This window comes from Scyliorhinus torazame, chromosome 9, assembly GCF_047496885.1.
Source record: "Scyliorhinus torazame isolate Kashiwa2021f chromosome 9, sScyTor2.1, whole genome shotgun sequence".
NCBI lineage: Eukaryota > Metazoa > Chordata > Chondrichthyes > Carcharhiniformes > Scyliorhinidae > Scyliorhinus > Scyliorhinus torazame.
Genome location: NC_092715.1, coordinates 64,564,346 through 64,582,292, shown reverse-complemented (window position 1 = coordinate 64,582,292; position 17,947 = coordinate 64,564,346). Strand labels below are relative to the sequence as shown.

Here is a 17,947-nt window from a genome sequence, read left to right as displayed (position 1 = left end):
TGCTGGTGCTGAAGCTGAGGTTACCTCCGCATGCAAGTACATAGTGTGTTCAGGTAATGCATTTGCTAGTGAGAAACAGATTGGAAGTGGTGAACTGCAGCAGAACAAAAAGGGAATTAAAATTTTCTGTGCTATTTTTCTTTTGAGCAACTACCAGACTTCCCTTTAAACGCCCTATACAAGTGGGCAGAGTGTTCAGAGTGTGGCCATTTGTTCCTTAAAATAGCAATTGGGTCCTACAAACAGTATAGCTGAACAGCAGCCTTCATATTTAAATGACCTTCTGTTTGCATGTCATTTGCCCTTTGGCAGGGAAGCATGAAGATTGCATGCAGTTGACCCATGGGTATCAAAGTTAGCCTCCCCCCCCCCCCCCCCCTCCACCCCTGCACCTAATTTATCACTGCAGATCTGGGTATAACAGGGTCTGGTTTCTATAGGCCCCCAAACAGTAACAGAGATGTGGAGGAAAAGATTGCAATGCAGATTTTGGATAGATGCGGTAGTCACAGGGTAGTTGTCATGGGTGACTTTAACTTTCCAAATATTGATTGGAACCACCATAATTCGAATAGTTTGGATGGGGCTGTTTCTATCCAGTGTGCGCAGGAGGATGCGCCTAAGGATAGGTAAGTCCCCTGGGCATGAGGGGATATATCCTAGGATTCTTTGGAAAGCGAGGGATGAGATTGCAGAGCCTTTGGCTTTGATTTTAATGTCCTCACTGTCTACAGGAATAGTGCCAGAAGACTGGGGAGAGGCGAATGTTGTCCCCTTGTTTAAGAACGGGAATAGGTATAACCCTGGGAATTATAGGCCGGTTAGTCTCACTTCGGTCATAGGTAAATTATTGGAACGGGTCCTGAGGGATAGGATTTATGATCATTTGGAAAGATACAGCTTAATCCAGGATAGTCAGCACGGATTTGTGAGGAGTAAGTCTTGCCTCTCAAGTTTGATTGCATTCTTTGAGGAGATAACTAAGTATATAGATGAAGGTAGAGCAGTTGATGTCGTATACATGGATTTTAGTGAGGCGTTTGATAAGGTGCCCCATGGTCGGCTCATGCAGAAAGTAAGGAGGCATGGCATAGAGGGAAATTTGGCCGATTGGATCAGTAACTGGCTATCACATAGAAGACAGAGGGGTGGTGGTAGATGGTAAATTTTCATCCTGGAGCCCAGTCACCAGCGGTGTACCACAGGGATCAGTGCTGGGTTCTCTGCTATTTGTGATTTTTATCAATGACTTGGATGATGGAGTTGAAGAGGGTTAGTAAATTTGCTGATGACACCAAGACTGGTGTAGTAATGGATAATGTGGAGGGCTAATATAGGCTGCAAAGAGACATTGATAGGACGCAGAGCTGGGCTGAAAAGTGGCAGATGGAGTTTAACCCTGATAAGTGTGAGGTGACTCATTTTGATAGGACAAATTTGAATGCGGATTACAGGGTTAACAGCAGGGTTCTGAAGAATGTGGAGGAGCAGAGAGATCTCGGAGTTCATGCCCATAGATCTCTGAAAGTTGCCACCCAAGTGGATAGAGCCATGAAGAAAGCCTGTCTTCACATTTATTAACAGGGGGATTGAGTTTAAGAGCCGTGAGGTGATGCTGCAACTGTACAAGACCTTGGTTAGACTACATTTGAAGTATTGTGTGCAGTTCTGGTCACCTCATTATAGGAAGGTTGTGGAAGCATTGGAAAGGGTGCAAAGGAGATTTACCATGATGCTGCGTGGGTTGGAGGGTAAGTCTTATGAGGAAAGATTGAGGGAGCTAGGGCTTTTCTCATTGGAGCGAAGGAGGAAGAGAGGTGACTTAATTGAGGTGTATAAGATGATGAGAGGGATAGATAGAGTGGACGTTCAGCGACTTTTTCCTCGGGTGGATGTAGCTGTTACAAGGGGGCATGACTATAAATTTCATGGTCGAAGATGTAGGAGGGATGTCAGAGGTAGGTTCTTTACTCAGAGAGTGGTTGGGGCGTGGAACGCACTTTCAGCTATGGTAGTGGAGTCGGACACTTTAGGAACTTTCAAGCAGTTATTGGATAGGCATATGGAGTGCACTAGAATGATTGGGAGTAGGTTGATTTGATCTTAGTTTCAGACTAGTTCGGCACAACATTGTGGGCCGAAGGGCCTGTACTGTGCTGTACAGTTCTATATGTTCTAAATCAAAGAACGAGAGAAGTTTGTTGATCCTACTTCCAAAATGTAAAAAAAACTAGGAAAATTGTGAGTCTCATTCATATGTCACACACATTACTTGGGCCCCACATACACGAGTACAGCTGGTAGAATACAAGGATAGACTTAAAGATTTTTTACAGATCATGGCGAAAAAAATAAATAAAAGAAATATACGGTAAGCTGTCCTTTTGCTGTTTGCAATGCAGCGATTCCATGCTGCGGCCGTTTAATTCTTCCTGGGTGTAGTTGCACGGAGAGGATTCCTAGGTTTTATTCCCAAAAGATCTTGATTTGTGGTAGATTTCTCTTCTCAGGAGTTTGCTCTGCAATATCTGAGCAAAAATACTTCAGGGAGAGAGAGAGAGACATGCCTCTTTTCCGCCTTTCAGTATATCCTTCTTCTCTACTCTGACTTGGTAAACAGTTCTTAAAAAGCCTTACTAGCTGTATATTCCAGTGGAATTTGATTATCGTGTCTGCTGTAGTCATTGTGGACCAAGTAATTGCATATTTAATGCCTTATCTCAAAAACTTTTGAAGAGCAATAGTATAAAAAGCAAGAGGAAATGGAGTCTTTCATGCTCCCTGGAAGGTGAGAGGGTTTGAGAGTCTCTTCCTTTTCATTCCCACTTTGGTGGTACGTAAATTGTATATATTGAGCTGGCTGGCAGTCTTCCCATTATCTTAATGGGATTACAATTTATTAAAATCCAGTCAGAAAAAAGGCATTAGAAATCGTTTACTTTTCTTTAAACAAAAACACATCCTCGTAACACATCTAAACCCTGCCCCTATCCAACTATCAGTCTAGGGACAGGTTCGGGGTTACATATGTTTAGAGTGTGCTGGTGTAATTATTTTAAATAAACACCCACTGTTTTTGAGGAGTTGCTGGATGAATAAGAGTGAATCAGTATCATTGAAAAAGAGAAAGTAGAACTGAGTTCTGATAAAGGGTCACACATCAACATTAATCTTTTATAGATGCTCATCAATGTGCTTTGCATTTCTAGCATTTTCTACCAAATGAAGTTGCATATTGCCATCGCGGATAAGAGCAGATAGAGGCTTACTATGCTCAAATGGTAACACGCTGTTATTCTAACAGAGTGATTTAATTTGCTCAAACTAATGGCTTTAATGTTTGCCATTAATATGGTAGATGAAGAAAATTATTTAAATGTATTCATCTGCTATTATTCTGAAGAGTTGCCTGGTTTCTGCTTTATTGATGTTTTAAGGAAGAGTTCTTCTATTGGAAATACAAACCTATTCCATTGTGCAATCATTAAAAAGTGCAATTGTGCACAAATATGCATTTCTGGTGTCCCTGTTCCCCTTTTTTAAGTATCGGTGAGGGAGCAAAAATTCTGCTAAAATTGTGCCCTGAGTTCATTACATTTTAGATAATAATAAGGGGTCAGGATCATTTGAATACTTGGGGTGGGTGATCTATTCTTACAGAGGCACCATTGTGGTCACCACCACAATGCCACCCCAACTGGAGGAACTCAAGAACTGAGCAAAGGCCAAAGAAGGGGCAGTTTTATTTCCTTCCCCACGGGACGTTTTCATTGAGCCAATAAGCCCTCCTTACATGTTCCTGTGAATGTTGTCTGCTCTGGTATGAATTATGTGGGTTTTATTGCTGTTAACATATGATAGTAAAGGTGCATCCACCATGAGTGTGAAGTTGGTTCGGTTGATGTGGTGCACATGGACTTCTAGAAGTCCATTTAATAATATGCCACATGATAGGCTTGCCCACAAAGCTAAACCTGTGGAATAAAAGGGACAGTGGCAGCAGTGATGCAAATTTGGTTGATCGAGTGACAAGAAGCAGAACACAGTGGTGAATGATTGTTTTTTGGAATTGAGCAAGGTGCATAGTGAGATTCCCTGGGGGTGGTTGGAACTAGGACCGCAGCGTTTCTTCATATATGTAATGACCTAATACATATATTAATGTGCAAGCTGTAATTTCAAAATTTGCAAATGACACAAAACCTGGAATTATTGCGAACTGTGAGGAAGATAGTGATAAACTTCAAGAGTGAGTGGGCATATGACAGATTAAATTTAATGCAGAGAAGTGTGGCAGGAAGAATATGAAAAGGCAGCATAAAATGAAAGATGTGATTCCAAAGGGGGTGCAGGAACATAATGACCTCGGCATCTATGCGCATGAATCACTGAAGATTCAGCAAGTGGTTAAAATAACATACAGGATCCTGGCTTTATAAATGCAGGCACAGAATACAAAAGCAAGGAATAATAAATTATTGCAAAACACCAATTTTGCCTCACCTGAGGTATTTTGTCACCACACTTCAGGAAGGATCTAAAGGTTTTGGTGACAGTTTGGAAAGGATTTATGGGAATGGTTCAATGAATGAGGGACTTCCGAGACATGGATAGATTGGAGAAGCTGGGGTTGTTCTCCTTGGAGAAGAAAAGGTTGAGAGGAGATTTGATAGAGATGTTCAAAATTCTGAGGATCTAGAATAGATAGGGGCAATCTATTCCCATTGGTGGAAGCACCAGAGGTAACCAATTTAAGTGATTGGCAAAAGCAGCAAAGGTGACATGAGGAAAAACATTTCTACGCAGAATGTGATATTCATGGCCTGAGAGTGTGGTGCAGACAGATTCACTCAAAAGAGAAATGAATAAGAAACTGAAGAGAAAGATTTGCAGGGCTACAGGGAAACAACACAGGAATGAAGCTAGCTGAGTTCCTTCTGCAGAGAATCAACATGGACATGATGGACCTTCTGTGTTGTAACTATTCCATGGTTCTTTGATTCGATGAGCAAACTGAAAACTGCTTTTAAAGTTACCAGATCTTGTTGACAATTGAATCTTCTCCAAAACAGACCAACTATCTCAGTTATATTTCAGAGTACAGTAAAATTGTATATTATCGATCTCAGGGCAGTTGTTTAAGCAAAGTAAAATTTAACATTTTTCAAATCCTGCTCTCTACTCCTAATTCTCAATATTGCTTCTAAATTTATTTGGCAGGATATTAAGGCCCTGATGGGGCAGGGGGGCAGGGTGTGTGTGTGTGGGGGGGGGGGGGGAGAGTGCGGAGGCAGGCAGTATCAAAATTCACTCCTTGGCTTGTATGTTGGTTTGCTGACACTATCCTGACCCCGGGCTACTTTACTAGACAGTTGGGGGTGAGGAAATGTTAGGGATGCCCATCTGCATGTGACAGATAACCAAATAGGGCACTTCAAAGGCCTAATTAAGGTCTATTGCCAGAGGTCAACTTTGGGACCCCAGTAGCAGTGGGGATCAGGCCAGCTTTGTGGTGGCAGCCTCCTATTTAGTAGAGCAGAGTCCAGCAGCTCTTGGCAGGCTTTGGGGCCTTCCTCACCTGCCTGGTCACAGCTGTAGTCTCAGACAGTTCTGTGGAGGGGCTCTGGCTCCAATATGGTGACCAATCTGCTGAAGACACTTTTAAATGTAAATTGGAGAGAGGAGGCCCAAAATGCCTGCTGGTTAACTGTTTACAACATAGTGTGGGGTTGTGATTCCCATCTGTCCCAACCTAAAGTAAAAATCCTGCCGCTTGTTTCTACCAATTGGGCAATTTCAGCAACAATGCTGGAGTTCTCTGCCCACCAGCAAGGTGAAAGCAGAGACAATCAGATTTCAAAAGGAAAATACTGATTGTCAGCAAAAGCATATAACTAATATGCCTAAAAGCCTTTAGGAAATACTTGATGAAATATTTCAGTGAACAGCAGGTTCTTCACACCGAAACAAGTATTTATTCAGAACTTGCTAACCCATAATGATATGGCACCTATTGTAATTTTTATATAGGTCTTATCTGCCATTCTGTAATAAGTGCTGGATAAAGATTTAATCAAGCATTTTCCTACCTGGGTGTATTTTGGGACAAGGGTGGGACAGCCTACCCAACTCCAACAGAAATATTGTGACCAAATATTCATTTTTTTCCATGCTATTGTACTCATTTTTTTTTCCTTTTTTAAAAATGGTCAAAAATGTGCTGTGTGGGATAGTGGTACCTAAATGATTGCTGTATGGTTAACATTGATTGTCTTCAATGAGTTGTACTATTTATTAAGTTAAATGTGTCTAATTATCTTTCATTCCTTCTCCAGGCTCAGAAGGATCCATCTCTAGTGGACAATATCATGAGAGATCTTGATTCCAATAAAGACAATGAGGTGGATTTCAATGAATTTGTTATTTTGGTTGCTGCTCTGACTGTTGCCTGCAATGACTTCTTTGAAGACCAACTCAGAAAAAAAGGAAAAGCCTAATAGAACTGAAAATATCTTAAACAGCTGTCTTTGTGAACACATGTTAAAAAATGATACACGCCTGTTCCCTTTCCTTTGTAGAACTGTTGTAACTTCTATGTCTATGTATTTTGTAAGTAAGAATGTATGATTCACTTTGAAGGTAATAAAATGCCTACAAGTTGCACAAATGCTTGTTTTTAAAGTTATTTTACACCAGCCTATATATATTTTTTTAAATCTCAAAATCCAGAGCGCAATGGATAGCTTCCATCTCAGTCAGTCATAAAGAATGATCAAGGCAGTGTGAAATAGAGCGCCATCTATTATAGTTCCTGCCCCAGCGTCTGTTTCAATTAAAATGTTATTAAAAATTGAAGTAGGAATAGGTTTTCATTTTTTACGCCGATGATGTACTAAGACGAACACCAAAGTATTGCATTTATTCCATTTTTGTGTCATGACCTCATAAACACATATTAATATAATATTAATGAGCGTATGCTGCCACTTGGGAGCCTTGCAAGCTGGATATGTGTATTAAGAAATCAATGGCATGCTGCTTTGCTTCCTTCACATATGCACCTTGTATCAGACAATTCTCCCAGTCAGTAATCTGAATTTGTAAATTCAGCCATTATAATGTCTCCCACACATGGGATACATTAGGCATTTACTGTTCTTCAGCTTTGAATGAGTTGGTTTGAAATTCGGGTTGAATTGCACATAATAACAATAATAATCTTTATTGTCACAAGCAGGCTTACATTACCACTGCAATAAAGTCACTGTGAAAAGGCACTAGTCCCCACCTTCCGGTGCCTGTTCGGGTACACAGAGGGAGAAATCACCTAACAGCACGTCTTTCGGGACTTGTGGGAGGAAACCGGAGCACCCGGAGGAAACCCACATTGACACGGGGAGAACATGCAGACTCCACACAGACAGTGACCCAAGTCGTGAATCGAACCTGGGACCCTGGTGCAATGAAGTGACAGTGCTAACCACTGTGCTACCGTGCTGCCTTTTAATTTAATGTTAATCAGGATTATTCAAAGTATTGAAAAGATAAATGTGCACCACTAACAATTGACAAGCAGCAAACAGCAAATATAATGAATGACCAGTTAACTTGTTTTTTCCTGGTGCTGATCGATGGAACAGTACCCACAACAGCAGGAGAACTTTTAGATCTTTGTTGACTAGCGCAAGAGATTATTTAAGTTAGAATCTCAATTTAGTATTTTATAAAGCAAGTAGTACCCCTAACAATGCAGTACACATGCAGTACTGCACTAATATGTCAGCCACAATTATGTGCCAAACATCCTGGGGTAGGGCTTGAACTCACAATCCACTGAGTTCGAGGTGAGAGTAATAGCAACTGAGCAATGCTGACACTTTAAGTGGTTTTCAAGCTTCTCACCAGCCCGAAATAAAACTTCTAAATTAAGTTTTAAATTAATGGCATACCTCAGCCACAAATAACCTCCTGGAGCTGGCAGACAATAGTTTTATTCCTAACTCTACACAAAACAGAAGATGGAAATGTCAGGACACAAACGGGAAATTAAGCCGCTTGCTGAATAAGAGCTATGCAAGAGGCCATTCTTATTATCGCTACTGTGACATGTTTCATGCTGCAGCTTTATGACACCAGTGAGGGTGGGACAAACGCGTTATCCGTAACAGCAGCATCTATTAAGATGGCCAAACATTTATTTAAATGCAGAAACTGTAATTTACTTTACAATCCAATCACAAATAAGTTAAGTGGTGTTTCAAAGTCACGTGTCTGTGCCCGGAATTAAGTAAGAAGAATGGAGTATCGTGCTCTCCAAACAAACAAAATTATATTTATCTGAAAATATAGTTGATAAAGGCTATATAAGGGACATTTATTAAGTCTCATGCAAACCTATTAACTTGATGGTTCAAGTTGGTTACCCAGCAGTATGATAAATGTGCATACAAATTTCATTTTTGTACCTTTGCTTAATCACCAATGCACCCATCAGGCATTTTCAGATTGGATAAATGATAGATATATAGTGTACACTACTTGTGTAATGGACTCCATTCATCTCCATGCATTGGTTCCAACCGGCCTCTGATATAACTAATAAGGCTTGGCTATTTCTCGGGCAATCTATGCCAAGAGTCATTCACAACAAGCAAAATAGCAAATGAACAAACCTGCATGCCTGCAATTCAACTGGATCAACAATAAAGAATACCACCTTTTAAATAAAGTAGCTGATTCATATTGTGTCAAGAGCATCTTTGGGTGTTATTATGAGTGAGTCACCTCACTCATTATTTTTATGACTAGCCACAGGAAACATCGGTAAAGGACAAAGTTAAAGACAACACATTGCTATCACATTCCATGGTCAAGAATACAGTATATTCAAATTCATCTCAATATTAAATAGCACAAAATGATAAATCATTTTTTTTACCCATTAATGGGTTTTGGGTGTCATTGGCAAGAGCAGCATTTATTTATCGTCTCTATTTGCCCTTGAGACGGTGGTGGTGAGCCATTGCAGTCCATATTCAGGAGGTCACAGTGTTTCTGCAGTTAAGAGACAACTACAATGCAGGGGTCTGGAGTTATATATGGGCCAGGTCGAAAAATGTCCGATTTGCATTCTCAAAGGACATGAGTGAACTAGAAGAGTGAGTGGGCAAAAGTCTGGCAGATGGAGTACAATGGGAAAGTGTGAAGTTGCTCACTTTGGCAGGAAGAATAAAAAGACAGAAGAGTGATTTAACGGAAATGAAACAGAGTCTCATGTCGAGTGCGTTTAGACTGGTATTTCCGGGAGCTGGCAGCGCTGAGACTGGCCTCGCTATTAAATAGGACTCTGCTTCATTTCTGGGCCCCGGCAAGGAAAGCCCCACCAAGGCCACACTTAGTCTCATGTCCTGCACTTACGAGCTCCGCTCGCTGGTGAAGGAGAGATTGGGGCGCCATTTAAAAATGGCACCCTGATCTCTAGACCCCCCTGGGCAGCCTCCAGTTCCCTCCCAATGCCCCAACTCACCAATTACAGGGTCACGAGCCCCCCTGTATCTCACCTCACCATTGGCAAGATGCTACCTGGGAACCTTGGCACTGCCATTTTGGCACCATGGCAGTGTCCCAGCCAGCCTGGCACTGCCAGGGTTGCACCCAGGTGGCACTGCCAGGGTGCTCAGATAATACTGTCAGGATGCCAGGTTGGCTTTGCCAGGTGGCATCAGGGGTGCCCAGAGCCCGATCACCCAGGAACGCCAGAAACCGGGACGCCATCTCTCTACACTGAGGAGATCCGGCGAGCGGAGCTCCTCAGTGCACAAAACAGGGCTATCTTCCTCCCTATACTGTCTCCTACTACTACTACATTCCTTTTTGCTCCCTTCACTTGAATGACTTCCTGTAACAGGGTGCCATGCTCAGTTTGCTCCTCTGCTACAGCCCCTACTCCCATCCAAACAAATTGAGACAACCTCAAACCTATTGGAATATTGCAATGGCTGACACTCCTGCATTTCTGCCCTCTGGGTCCCCTTACCAGCCTGGATTGCAGTCATGCTCTCCTGTCCCTGTCCACTGACCAAATTAGAAGAATCTATCCTAAGAGGTGTGACTGCCTCTTGGTAAATGTGCCCAGGTAATTTTCCACCTCCCTGCTATGTCACAGTGTCTGCAGCTCAGCCTCCAGCTCAATGACTTTGAGCTGAATCTCCTCAATCCGCAAAAACTTACTGCAGACATGTTTGTCTTGGATCACAATGGGTCGGTCTTCACCTGAATCAAGCTGGGACCAGAGTCCGGGCGAATCGCATAACTAGGGCTGGAATTAAACTAAATAGTGGGGGGGAGAGTTCAGTAGTATCGAGAATTAGAAATTCCAAGTTAAAGGAGAAGGTGACAGTGCAAGTTAATTAGATGCCTTTTGAACGCTGTTAATGTATCTGCTTCCACAACCTCCCCCTGACCAAATTCCAGGCACTCACCACCCTCTGTGTAAAAAACCTGCCTCGCACATCTCCTCTACACTTTGCCCCACAGACCTTAAACCTACGTCCCCTAGTGACTGACCCCTCCACTCTGGGAAAGAGTGCCTGCCCATCCACTCTATCCATGCCTCTCATAATCTTGTAGACCTCACCCTCCGTCATTCTAATAAAAACAGTCGGAGTCTATTCAGCCTCTGCACATAGCTTACACCCTCCAGATGAGGCAACATCCTGGAAAACCTCCTCTGCACCCTCTTCAAAGCTTCCACATCCTTCTGGTAGTACGGCGACCAGAATTGTGTCACGGTAGCACAGTGGATAGCACTGTTGCTTCACAGCGGCAGCATCTGAGGTTCGATTCCCGCTTGGGTCACTGTCTGTGCTGAGTCTGCACGTTCTCCCCGTGTCACGTGGATTTCCTCCGGGTGCTTCGGTTTCCTCCCACAAGTCCTGAAGGACGTGCTTGTTAGGTGAATTGGACATTCTGAATTCTCCCTGTGTACCCGAACAGGCTGCCAGAATGTGGCCACTGGGGGCTTTTCACTGTAACTTCATTGCAGTGTTAATTTAAGCCTTCTTGTGACAATAATAAAGATTATTATTATTATTAGAATACAAGAGTAAGGATGTACTTTTGAAGCTGTATAAGGCTCTGGTCAGAGCCCCTCTGGAATATTGTGAGCAGTTCTGGGCCCCGTATCTAAGAAAGAATGTGTTGGCCTTGTAGATGGTCCAGAGGAGGTTCACAAGAATGATCCCCGGAATGAAGGCCTTTTCATATGAGGAGTGGTTGAGGACTATGGGTCTGTGCCTGATAGAGTTTAGAAGGATGAGGGTGGATCTCATTGAAATTTACAGAACACTGAGAGGCCTGGATAGAGTGAATGTGGAGAGGATGTTTCCACCTGAAGGAGAAACTGGAAGCTGAGGACACAGCGTCAGGCTGAAGGGAGGATTTTTAAAAACAGAGATGAGGGGGAATTTCTTCAGTCAGAGGGTGGTGAATCTGTGGAATTCATTGCCACAGAAAGCTGTGGAGGCCAAGTCACTAATTTACTTTAAGACAGAGATAGATAGGTTCTTGATGAATAAGGGGTTGATGGGTTATGCGGAGAAGGCAGGAGAATGGGGATGAGGAACATATCAGCCATGATTGAATGACAGAGCAGACTCGATGGGCTGAATGGCCTAATTCTGCTCTTATGTATCATGGTCTTATAGTTATCCAGGAACTTCCATATGCTGCAGTCTTGGCACATCACCGGTCCTGTTTTGAATAATTACTTAATTATATTATTCTACTATTCATCATGTTTTAAATATATATATTTTATTAAATTCATCACCAATTTGTGCAGTATTTTAAACCTGAGAAATAGAATAGAATTTACCAACTTACCAGCTACTCACCCAAACAGCTGACTCCTGTTCCTGCAGTATCATTAGAACAAGGTGAGAAACATAGAAACAGAAACAAACACTTTCTTTCCCCTCCCCCCACTTCACTTAACTCCTCCACTCACCGAACTCCAAGTCTGCACTCAGTGTTAGGAAAACAAAGCAGTTTTAAGGGATTTATATTTGTATTGATAAACATTAGAAATAAGATATAGAGCGAAATTCTCCATCCCGCCCCGCCACATTTCTGCCCCGACCCGCCGGCAGGATGCTCCGTTACACCGGCCGGTCAATGGGGTTTCCCATTGTGGGGCAGCCCCATGCCGTCGGGAAACCCCCGGGCGCCGGCAAAACGGAGACTCCCTCCGGCGGAGAATGACGCCCATAGTTTTAAGTGTGTTTACTTCAGTGTTTCTGTATATGGAAGAGTAAATCCTATAGTTGGATCAATGCTGGACAAAAGTCTTTGTATGTATGGGCGTTGGTTTCAATTTCAAATTGCGATTCCATTGTGCTTAGAGAGGGCTACGATGTGAAGAGTAAATAAACCAGCAGTGGATGCTTAGCAACTGGGGACTTTTAGGGTGAAGAAGCTTGTAAGTTTTAGATTAGCTAATTTGACTACATTTGGGGATAGGTAGTGAGAGACAAGGCAGCTCTCATGGCTCTGCTGGAAGCAGTTGGTTTTAGAAGGCTAAAGAGGGAACATCTCTCTCAGCTTTGCAGAAGAAAAAAACATATTATGGAGTAATGGATAAGAAAACAAATTCCAGAAACCAGGGGCGAAATTCTCCTACCCGCCCCGCCACATTTCTGCGCCGACCGGCCGGCGGGAGTCTCCGTAACACCGGCCGGTCAATGGGGTTTCCCATTGTGGGGCAGCCCCACGCCGTCGGGAAACCCACGAGCGCCGGCAGAACGGAGACTCCCGCCGGCGGAGAATGACGCCCCTAAAGTCCAGCTAGTTAGGTAAAATGGAGAAATGAAGAGAGGTTTCCAAGAAGTCTGAAGTTTGCGGAACAGAGGAAAATGGGAACCAGAACAGATCACATTTCAGTAAAGTCACAGAGAGTTGAACAGGCATTGGATCATGAGAGGCCAGAAATTCATCTGCGGTAGTGCTATAGTTTGTGAGAAATTGTTACAGTTCGGGAGACATATTTGAAATAATTGGGACAATCGGTGGCTGGATCTTGAAGTTTGTGCAAAGCCTTTAAGACAAAGTAAACCTGAAGCGAAACATTGATGGAAGCAGCAGAGAGAAAGTGTGATTTAAATGAAGATTTGAAAGTGTGACTTTTGAAAGTGGAATTTGAAGTCACTCGTGTGGAAGCCAGGGTTCAATGAGACAAGGTAACTCATGATATACGAATCATCTAGAGGGATTTTGAAGAGAAATCCACAGACATTCACTTAGGTTCAGAGCAGAGTGTGTCTTACCACAGTCATCTTGTGTGCTTAAAGGGGACTTTGTGTGGTAATGGGACCATTGTAGTTTAAAATATACTTTGTAATCTGTGTTAATCTTAAAATCCACACACGTATTTGTTAAAATAAGAGAGGAGGAAATGAGTATTGTATAATAATCTGTCTTTTTGTGTTTAACAAAATTATTTTTTCTTGTTGTTAAAACTTATCAGAGGTCCTGTAACTCTGTCCTTCCACGTTTTATTAAAAAAGCGGTATAACTTACGGTCTTTTGAGCGAGGGTTCCATTCTGTGATCTTCGCATCCAGTTATACACCAACTGGGATCGTAACACTCAGCTTGCTCAGTTGCACTCCGTTTCACTCCAACTTTACTGTGCAGTGTACAAAGGTAAGACCGATCTCCGTTTATAAGCCCTGATTGTTTGAATTTGCACCCTGGGTTTCCTAGATAGATGTTTACAGCAGAAACTGGAATATAAACTCCCGAACATACCTCAAGTGATGAAGATTGTGTTTGCACCCAGTACCACAAGAAGGAAAGCAAGCATTCTTTCAATGAGATGCTTGGCTAATGGTGCCATGAGTCAACCATACTTGACTGCCACCTTTTCAGCACTGATTGGCGGTTTACTGATGGATGCCATCCAACTACCTCACCAAGTGGTGCATGCAGCTGGCAGACAATGCTGTAAATCTGCTGCCATCACCTAAGTACTGATTCCAGCTCTAGATGGCAGTGAATGGCTTTTTGTGGGAGTGTCCCGGCACAGCCATTTAACGGTTGGCAACTGGGTGGCATTCTAGTACCCAGGGTGCAGCACAGTTCAGCACAAGAGGGTTTGTTTTTGGTTTGCTGGCAGTAAATAGAACTCGAGGGGTGGGTTGAAGGGGAGGGACTCAGCGAAGCACAAAACCAGGACATTTGGGAAACTTGGAGAATGCTATTGAGACACCGAAGCGTTTAGTAAAAAACCAGGACTGTCTTGGCAAACCGGGCCGTCTGATCATCCAAGGTTGTGGAGGGAAGTCAGTGAGGAGGGGTGGGGACTCTGGGATTTAAGAGGTCATGGGATGAGGGGTACCTTGGGGTGTCCTCCAGTGTCCCCAGGTGCAGGCCTCTTCTGCCACCAGTTAAATCTAATTGGGCACCCACCAAATCCCTGGTGGGTGGGCTGCCCAGCGCCATGCCTGGCTGCTGATAAAATTGTGATGGGGGCAGGGACAGGCAAATAGATGTTGGGCAGGTGCCAACACTGCATCTAACACGGGTTACATGGATTACAATGTATTAAGCTACTGGTCGTTAAATCCATACTTTGCTTGATGTGATTGTTGAATGTAAAGTTGCAAATTCTTTAAAATCCCTTAGAACCATCATCCCGCAAGTTAATTTGATTTTCTTTCAACCAAACAGTATGAAGGGTGGGCAATGGAATGGGACTGTTTTTTTGAGAACATCAGGGGCGTCATTCTCCGACCCCCCCGCCGGGTCGGAGAATGGCCGTTGGCCGCCGTGAATCCCGCCCCCGCCCCCGCCGAAGTCTCCGGTACCGGAGATTGGGCGGGGGCGGGAATCAGGCTGCGCCAGTTGGCGGGACCCCCCGCTCAATTCTCCGGCCCGGATGGGCCGAAGTCCCGCCCAGAAATTGCCTGTCCCGCCGGAGTAAATCAAAGCTGGTATTTACCGGCGGGACCAGGCGGCGTGGGCGGGCTCCGGGGTCCTGGGAGGGGGCGCGGGGCGATCTGACCCCGGGGGGTGCCCCCACGGTGGCCTGGCCCGCGATCGGGGCCCACCGATCCGCGGGCGGGCCTGTGCCGTGGGGGCACTCTTTCCCTTCCGCCTTCGCCATGGTCTCCAGCTGGCGGAAATGGCGTTTGGTGTCCCGCCAGCTGGCGCGGAAATGCGGCGCATGCGCGGGAGCGTCAGCGGCCGCCGACAGTTTCCCGCGCATGCGCAGTGGGGAGAGTCTCTTCCGCCTCCGCCATGGTGGAGGCCGTGGCGGAGGCGGAAGAGACTCTCCCCACTGCGCATGCGCGGGAAACTGTCGGCGGCCGCTGACGCTCCCGCGCATGCACCGCATTTCCATGCCAGCTGGCGGGGCACCAAACGCGATTTCCGCCAACTGGCGGGGCGGAAATCCCTCCGGCGTCTGCCTAGCCCCTCAATGTTGGGGCTCGGACTTCAAAGATGCGGAGCATTCCGTACCTTTGGGCCGGTGCGATGCCCGTCTGATTGGCGCCGTTTTGGGCGCCAGTCGGCGGACATCGCGCCGTTGGGGGAGAGTTTCGCCCCAGGTGTCTCTTTATGCAGATGACCTACTTTTATATATTACGGACATAATTCCTTCCATCGATGGCATACCTTTGGCTCCTTCTCTAGCTCCAAATTAAATCTCGATAAGAGAGAATGTTTTCTGGTCAACCCCCCTGAAAGACGAGCCCATTTAGGTACATTACCCTTCCTCCTCTCTAGGACAAGTTTTTATTACTTGGGGTCAGGGTGGCCCACAGTCGGGCTTCACTTTACAATTCGGCCGCTAATTTCCAAAAGACCTTACTGTAGATCAGTGATCCTGATTCAATTTGGGGCCTACTGGAGGCTCACTCTGCCATTACATCCACTCTCCTTGCCATAGTTACTGCCCCATTGCCATTTTCTCCCACTAGATTTTCCTCAAACCTAGTGGTGGTCTCTCTTAGAATCTGGAAACAGTTTCGACAACATTTTAAACTCCTTTCTCTGTCTTCACTTGAGAATATGGCTTGATGGGAAAATTAAATGTCAAAGAGAACTATTGGTCTAATGGAATTTCAAGGCATCTTCGTTATCTCTTATATTTGTGCGCTAGACAGTTGCAGTAACAAAACACGGCCTTGGGAATCGTTTCTAATTCTACAGATAACTATATTTTAGCTGAGAGCCACAGAATGCTGTATTTCTCAGGCCTCCTCTAAAGGGGCTGTCCTTGGGAAGGAAACATTGTCATTTTATTATATAAGTAATTGTCTGCTGTATTAACTTCGACTTGCATCTGTAGACCCTCTGATGTACTCTGATGGCCGTGAATAAACGTACGTTGAAGTAGCTTGTTGTTCGATTGATCATTTCATCTAGACTGAAAGGAAACTAATTCACATTTGGTAGCAGAGAATGGTTCTCACGGAGCCTTGCCAGGAGCAGACGGTGTAACTGACTGATCGTGTCGGGAGGTGGAGGAGGAATTGGGCCCCCAAATGTGAGTACCCTTGTTACCACTTTGGTTTCCCCCTCCGCTGTACTGAGCGCGACCTGGTCCTACCGTCTGTTTCTGGAGAGACTCTTACGAGATCAGGTCAGTCCAGCGAACCCGTTACAGTCCGGGTTAGAGGCCCAAGAAGGGTTGGAGTCCTGTAGGAGCTTAGAGTTCTCCTCAAATTCTGGGTTGGAGTCCCGTAGGAGCTTAGAGTTCTCCTCAAATTCTGGGTTGGAGTCCCGTAGGAGCTTAGAGTTCTCCTCAAATTCTGGGTTGGAGTCCCGTAGGAGCTTAGAGTCCTCTTCGAATTCTAAAGGTGCTTGGCTGTTGATGATCCTTCTGGTTGCTTGATACCTTCGCGATAAAAGGTTGCCCTTAAAACAAGTGATTGTCTCAACCAGTGTCTCGACTTGTTCGACACTCCGGGTTGACTATTGGCTACAGCGGAGAACGGATAACTCCGTCTAAATTATAGTACTTCTCACCAGGTGCGGATGACGCCTTAAACTCCACAATAAACAGGGTTTCACCGTTGCGTACCCTGTCGGAACACTCAAACAATTTCTTAAATCTGTTAGTTCTGTCTTTGATTCCCTGAGTCTGTCAGTCTGTTTAAATCAGTCCTCTCTCTCTCTCTCTTTCTTTTCATGTTTCATTTCCAGACTTTGACCTTCTAAAAGTTACTTTCGAACAATTGCCTAAGCCTCCTGATTGGGTAACGGGGCAGGATAAACCCGTTTAAATTCTTGATTGAATAGGCGATTTAGGATCGCTACCAAAATTAAACAGGTGTGGTGGTATGTATTAGGGGTCATGTGGGACTGTGAAGCCGTGATGCTATTGGCTGACAGATCCCGGGTCCTGGTTGGCTGCTGACTCCTGGCTCCGCCCTGAAGGCGGAGTATAAGAACCCGAGCTTCTCCCCGCCGCTTCATTCTGTTGCTGAACTGCTGGGGACAAGTCTCGCTTAATAAAGCCTGAATCGACTTCATCACTTCTCGTCTCTCTCGTAAGTCATTGTGCGCTACAATTTATTAAGCGAGCTTAAAGGACTATGGAGCTCCGGATCGCCCCGGAATGCCTGCGGATCAGCCCCCACGCAGCGAACTCGGCAGCAGTATTTAAACACTGGCAAGCATGTTTTGAAGGCTACCTCCGAACGGCCCCCGGCCGGATCACAGAAGACCAGAAAATGCAGGTCCTGCATTCGAGGGTAAGCCCGGAAATTTACCCTCTCATAGAAGATGCAGAGGATTTCCCGACGGCGCTCGCATTACTGAAGAGCATCTACGTTCGCCCCGTGAACCAGGTCTACGCGCGCTACCAACTCGCAACGAGACGGCAAAGTCCCGGAGAATCGCTAGAAGAATTCTACGCCGCGCTGCTAATTTTGGGATGGGGC

General features: G+C 44.7%; 1 protein-coding gene across 1 annotated transcript in view; it reads left to right on the top strand.

Moving 5' to 3' along the window:
- s100z (S100 calcium binding protein Z) overlaps positions 1–6,667 on the top strand; it is a 28,962-nt gene extending 22,295 nt beyond the window's left edge. Inside the window, exon 3 of the mRNA XM_072517567.1 lies at positions 6,336–6,667. Coding sequence (XP_072373668.1) covers positions 6,336–6,497 — 162 coding nt within the window. The 3' untranslated portion in view covers positions 6,498–6,667. The remainder of the gene's footprint in view (positions 1–6,335) is intronic.
- Positions 6,668–17,947: the final 11,280 nt, after the last annotated feature.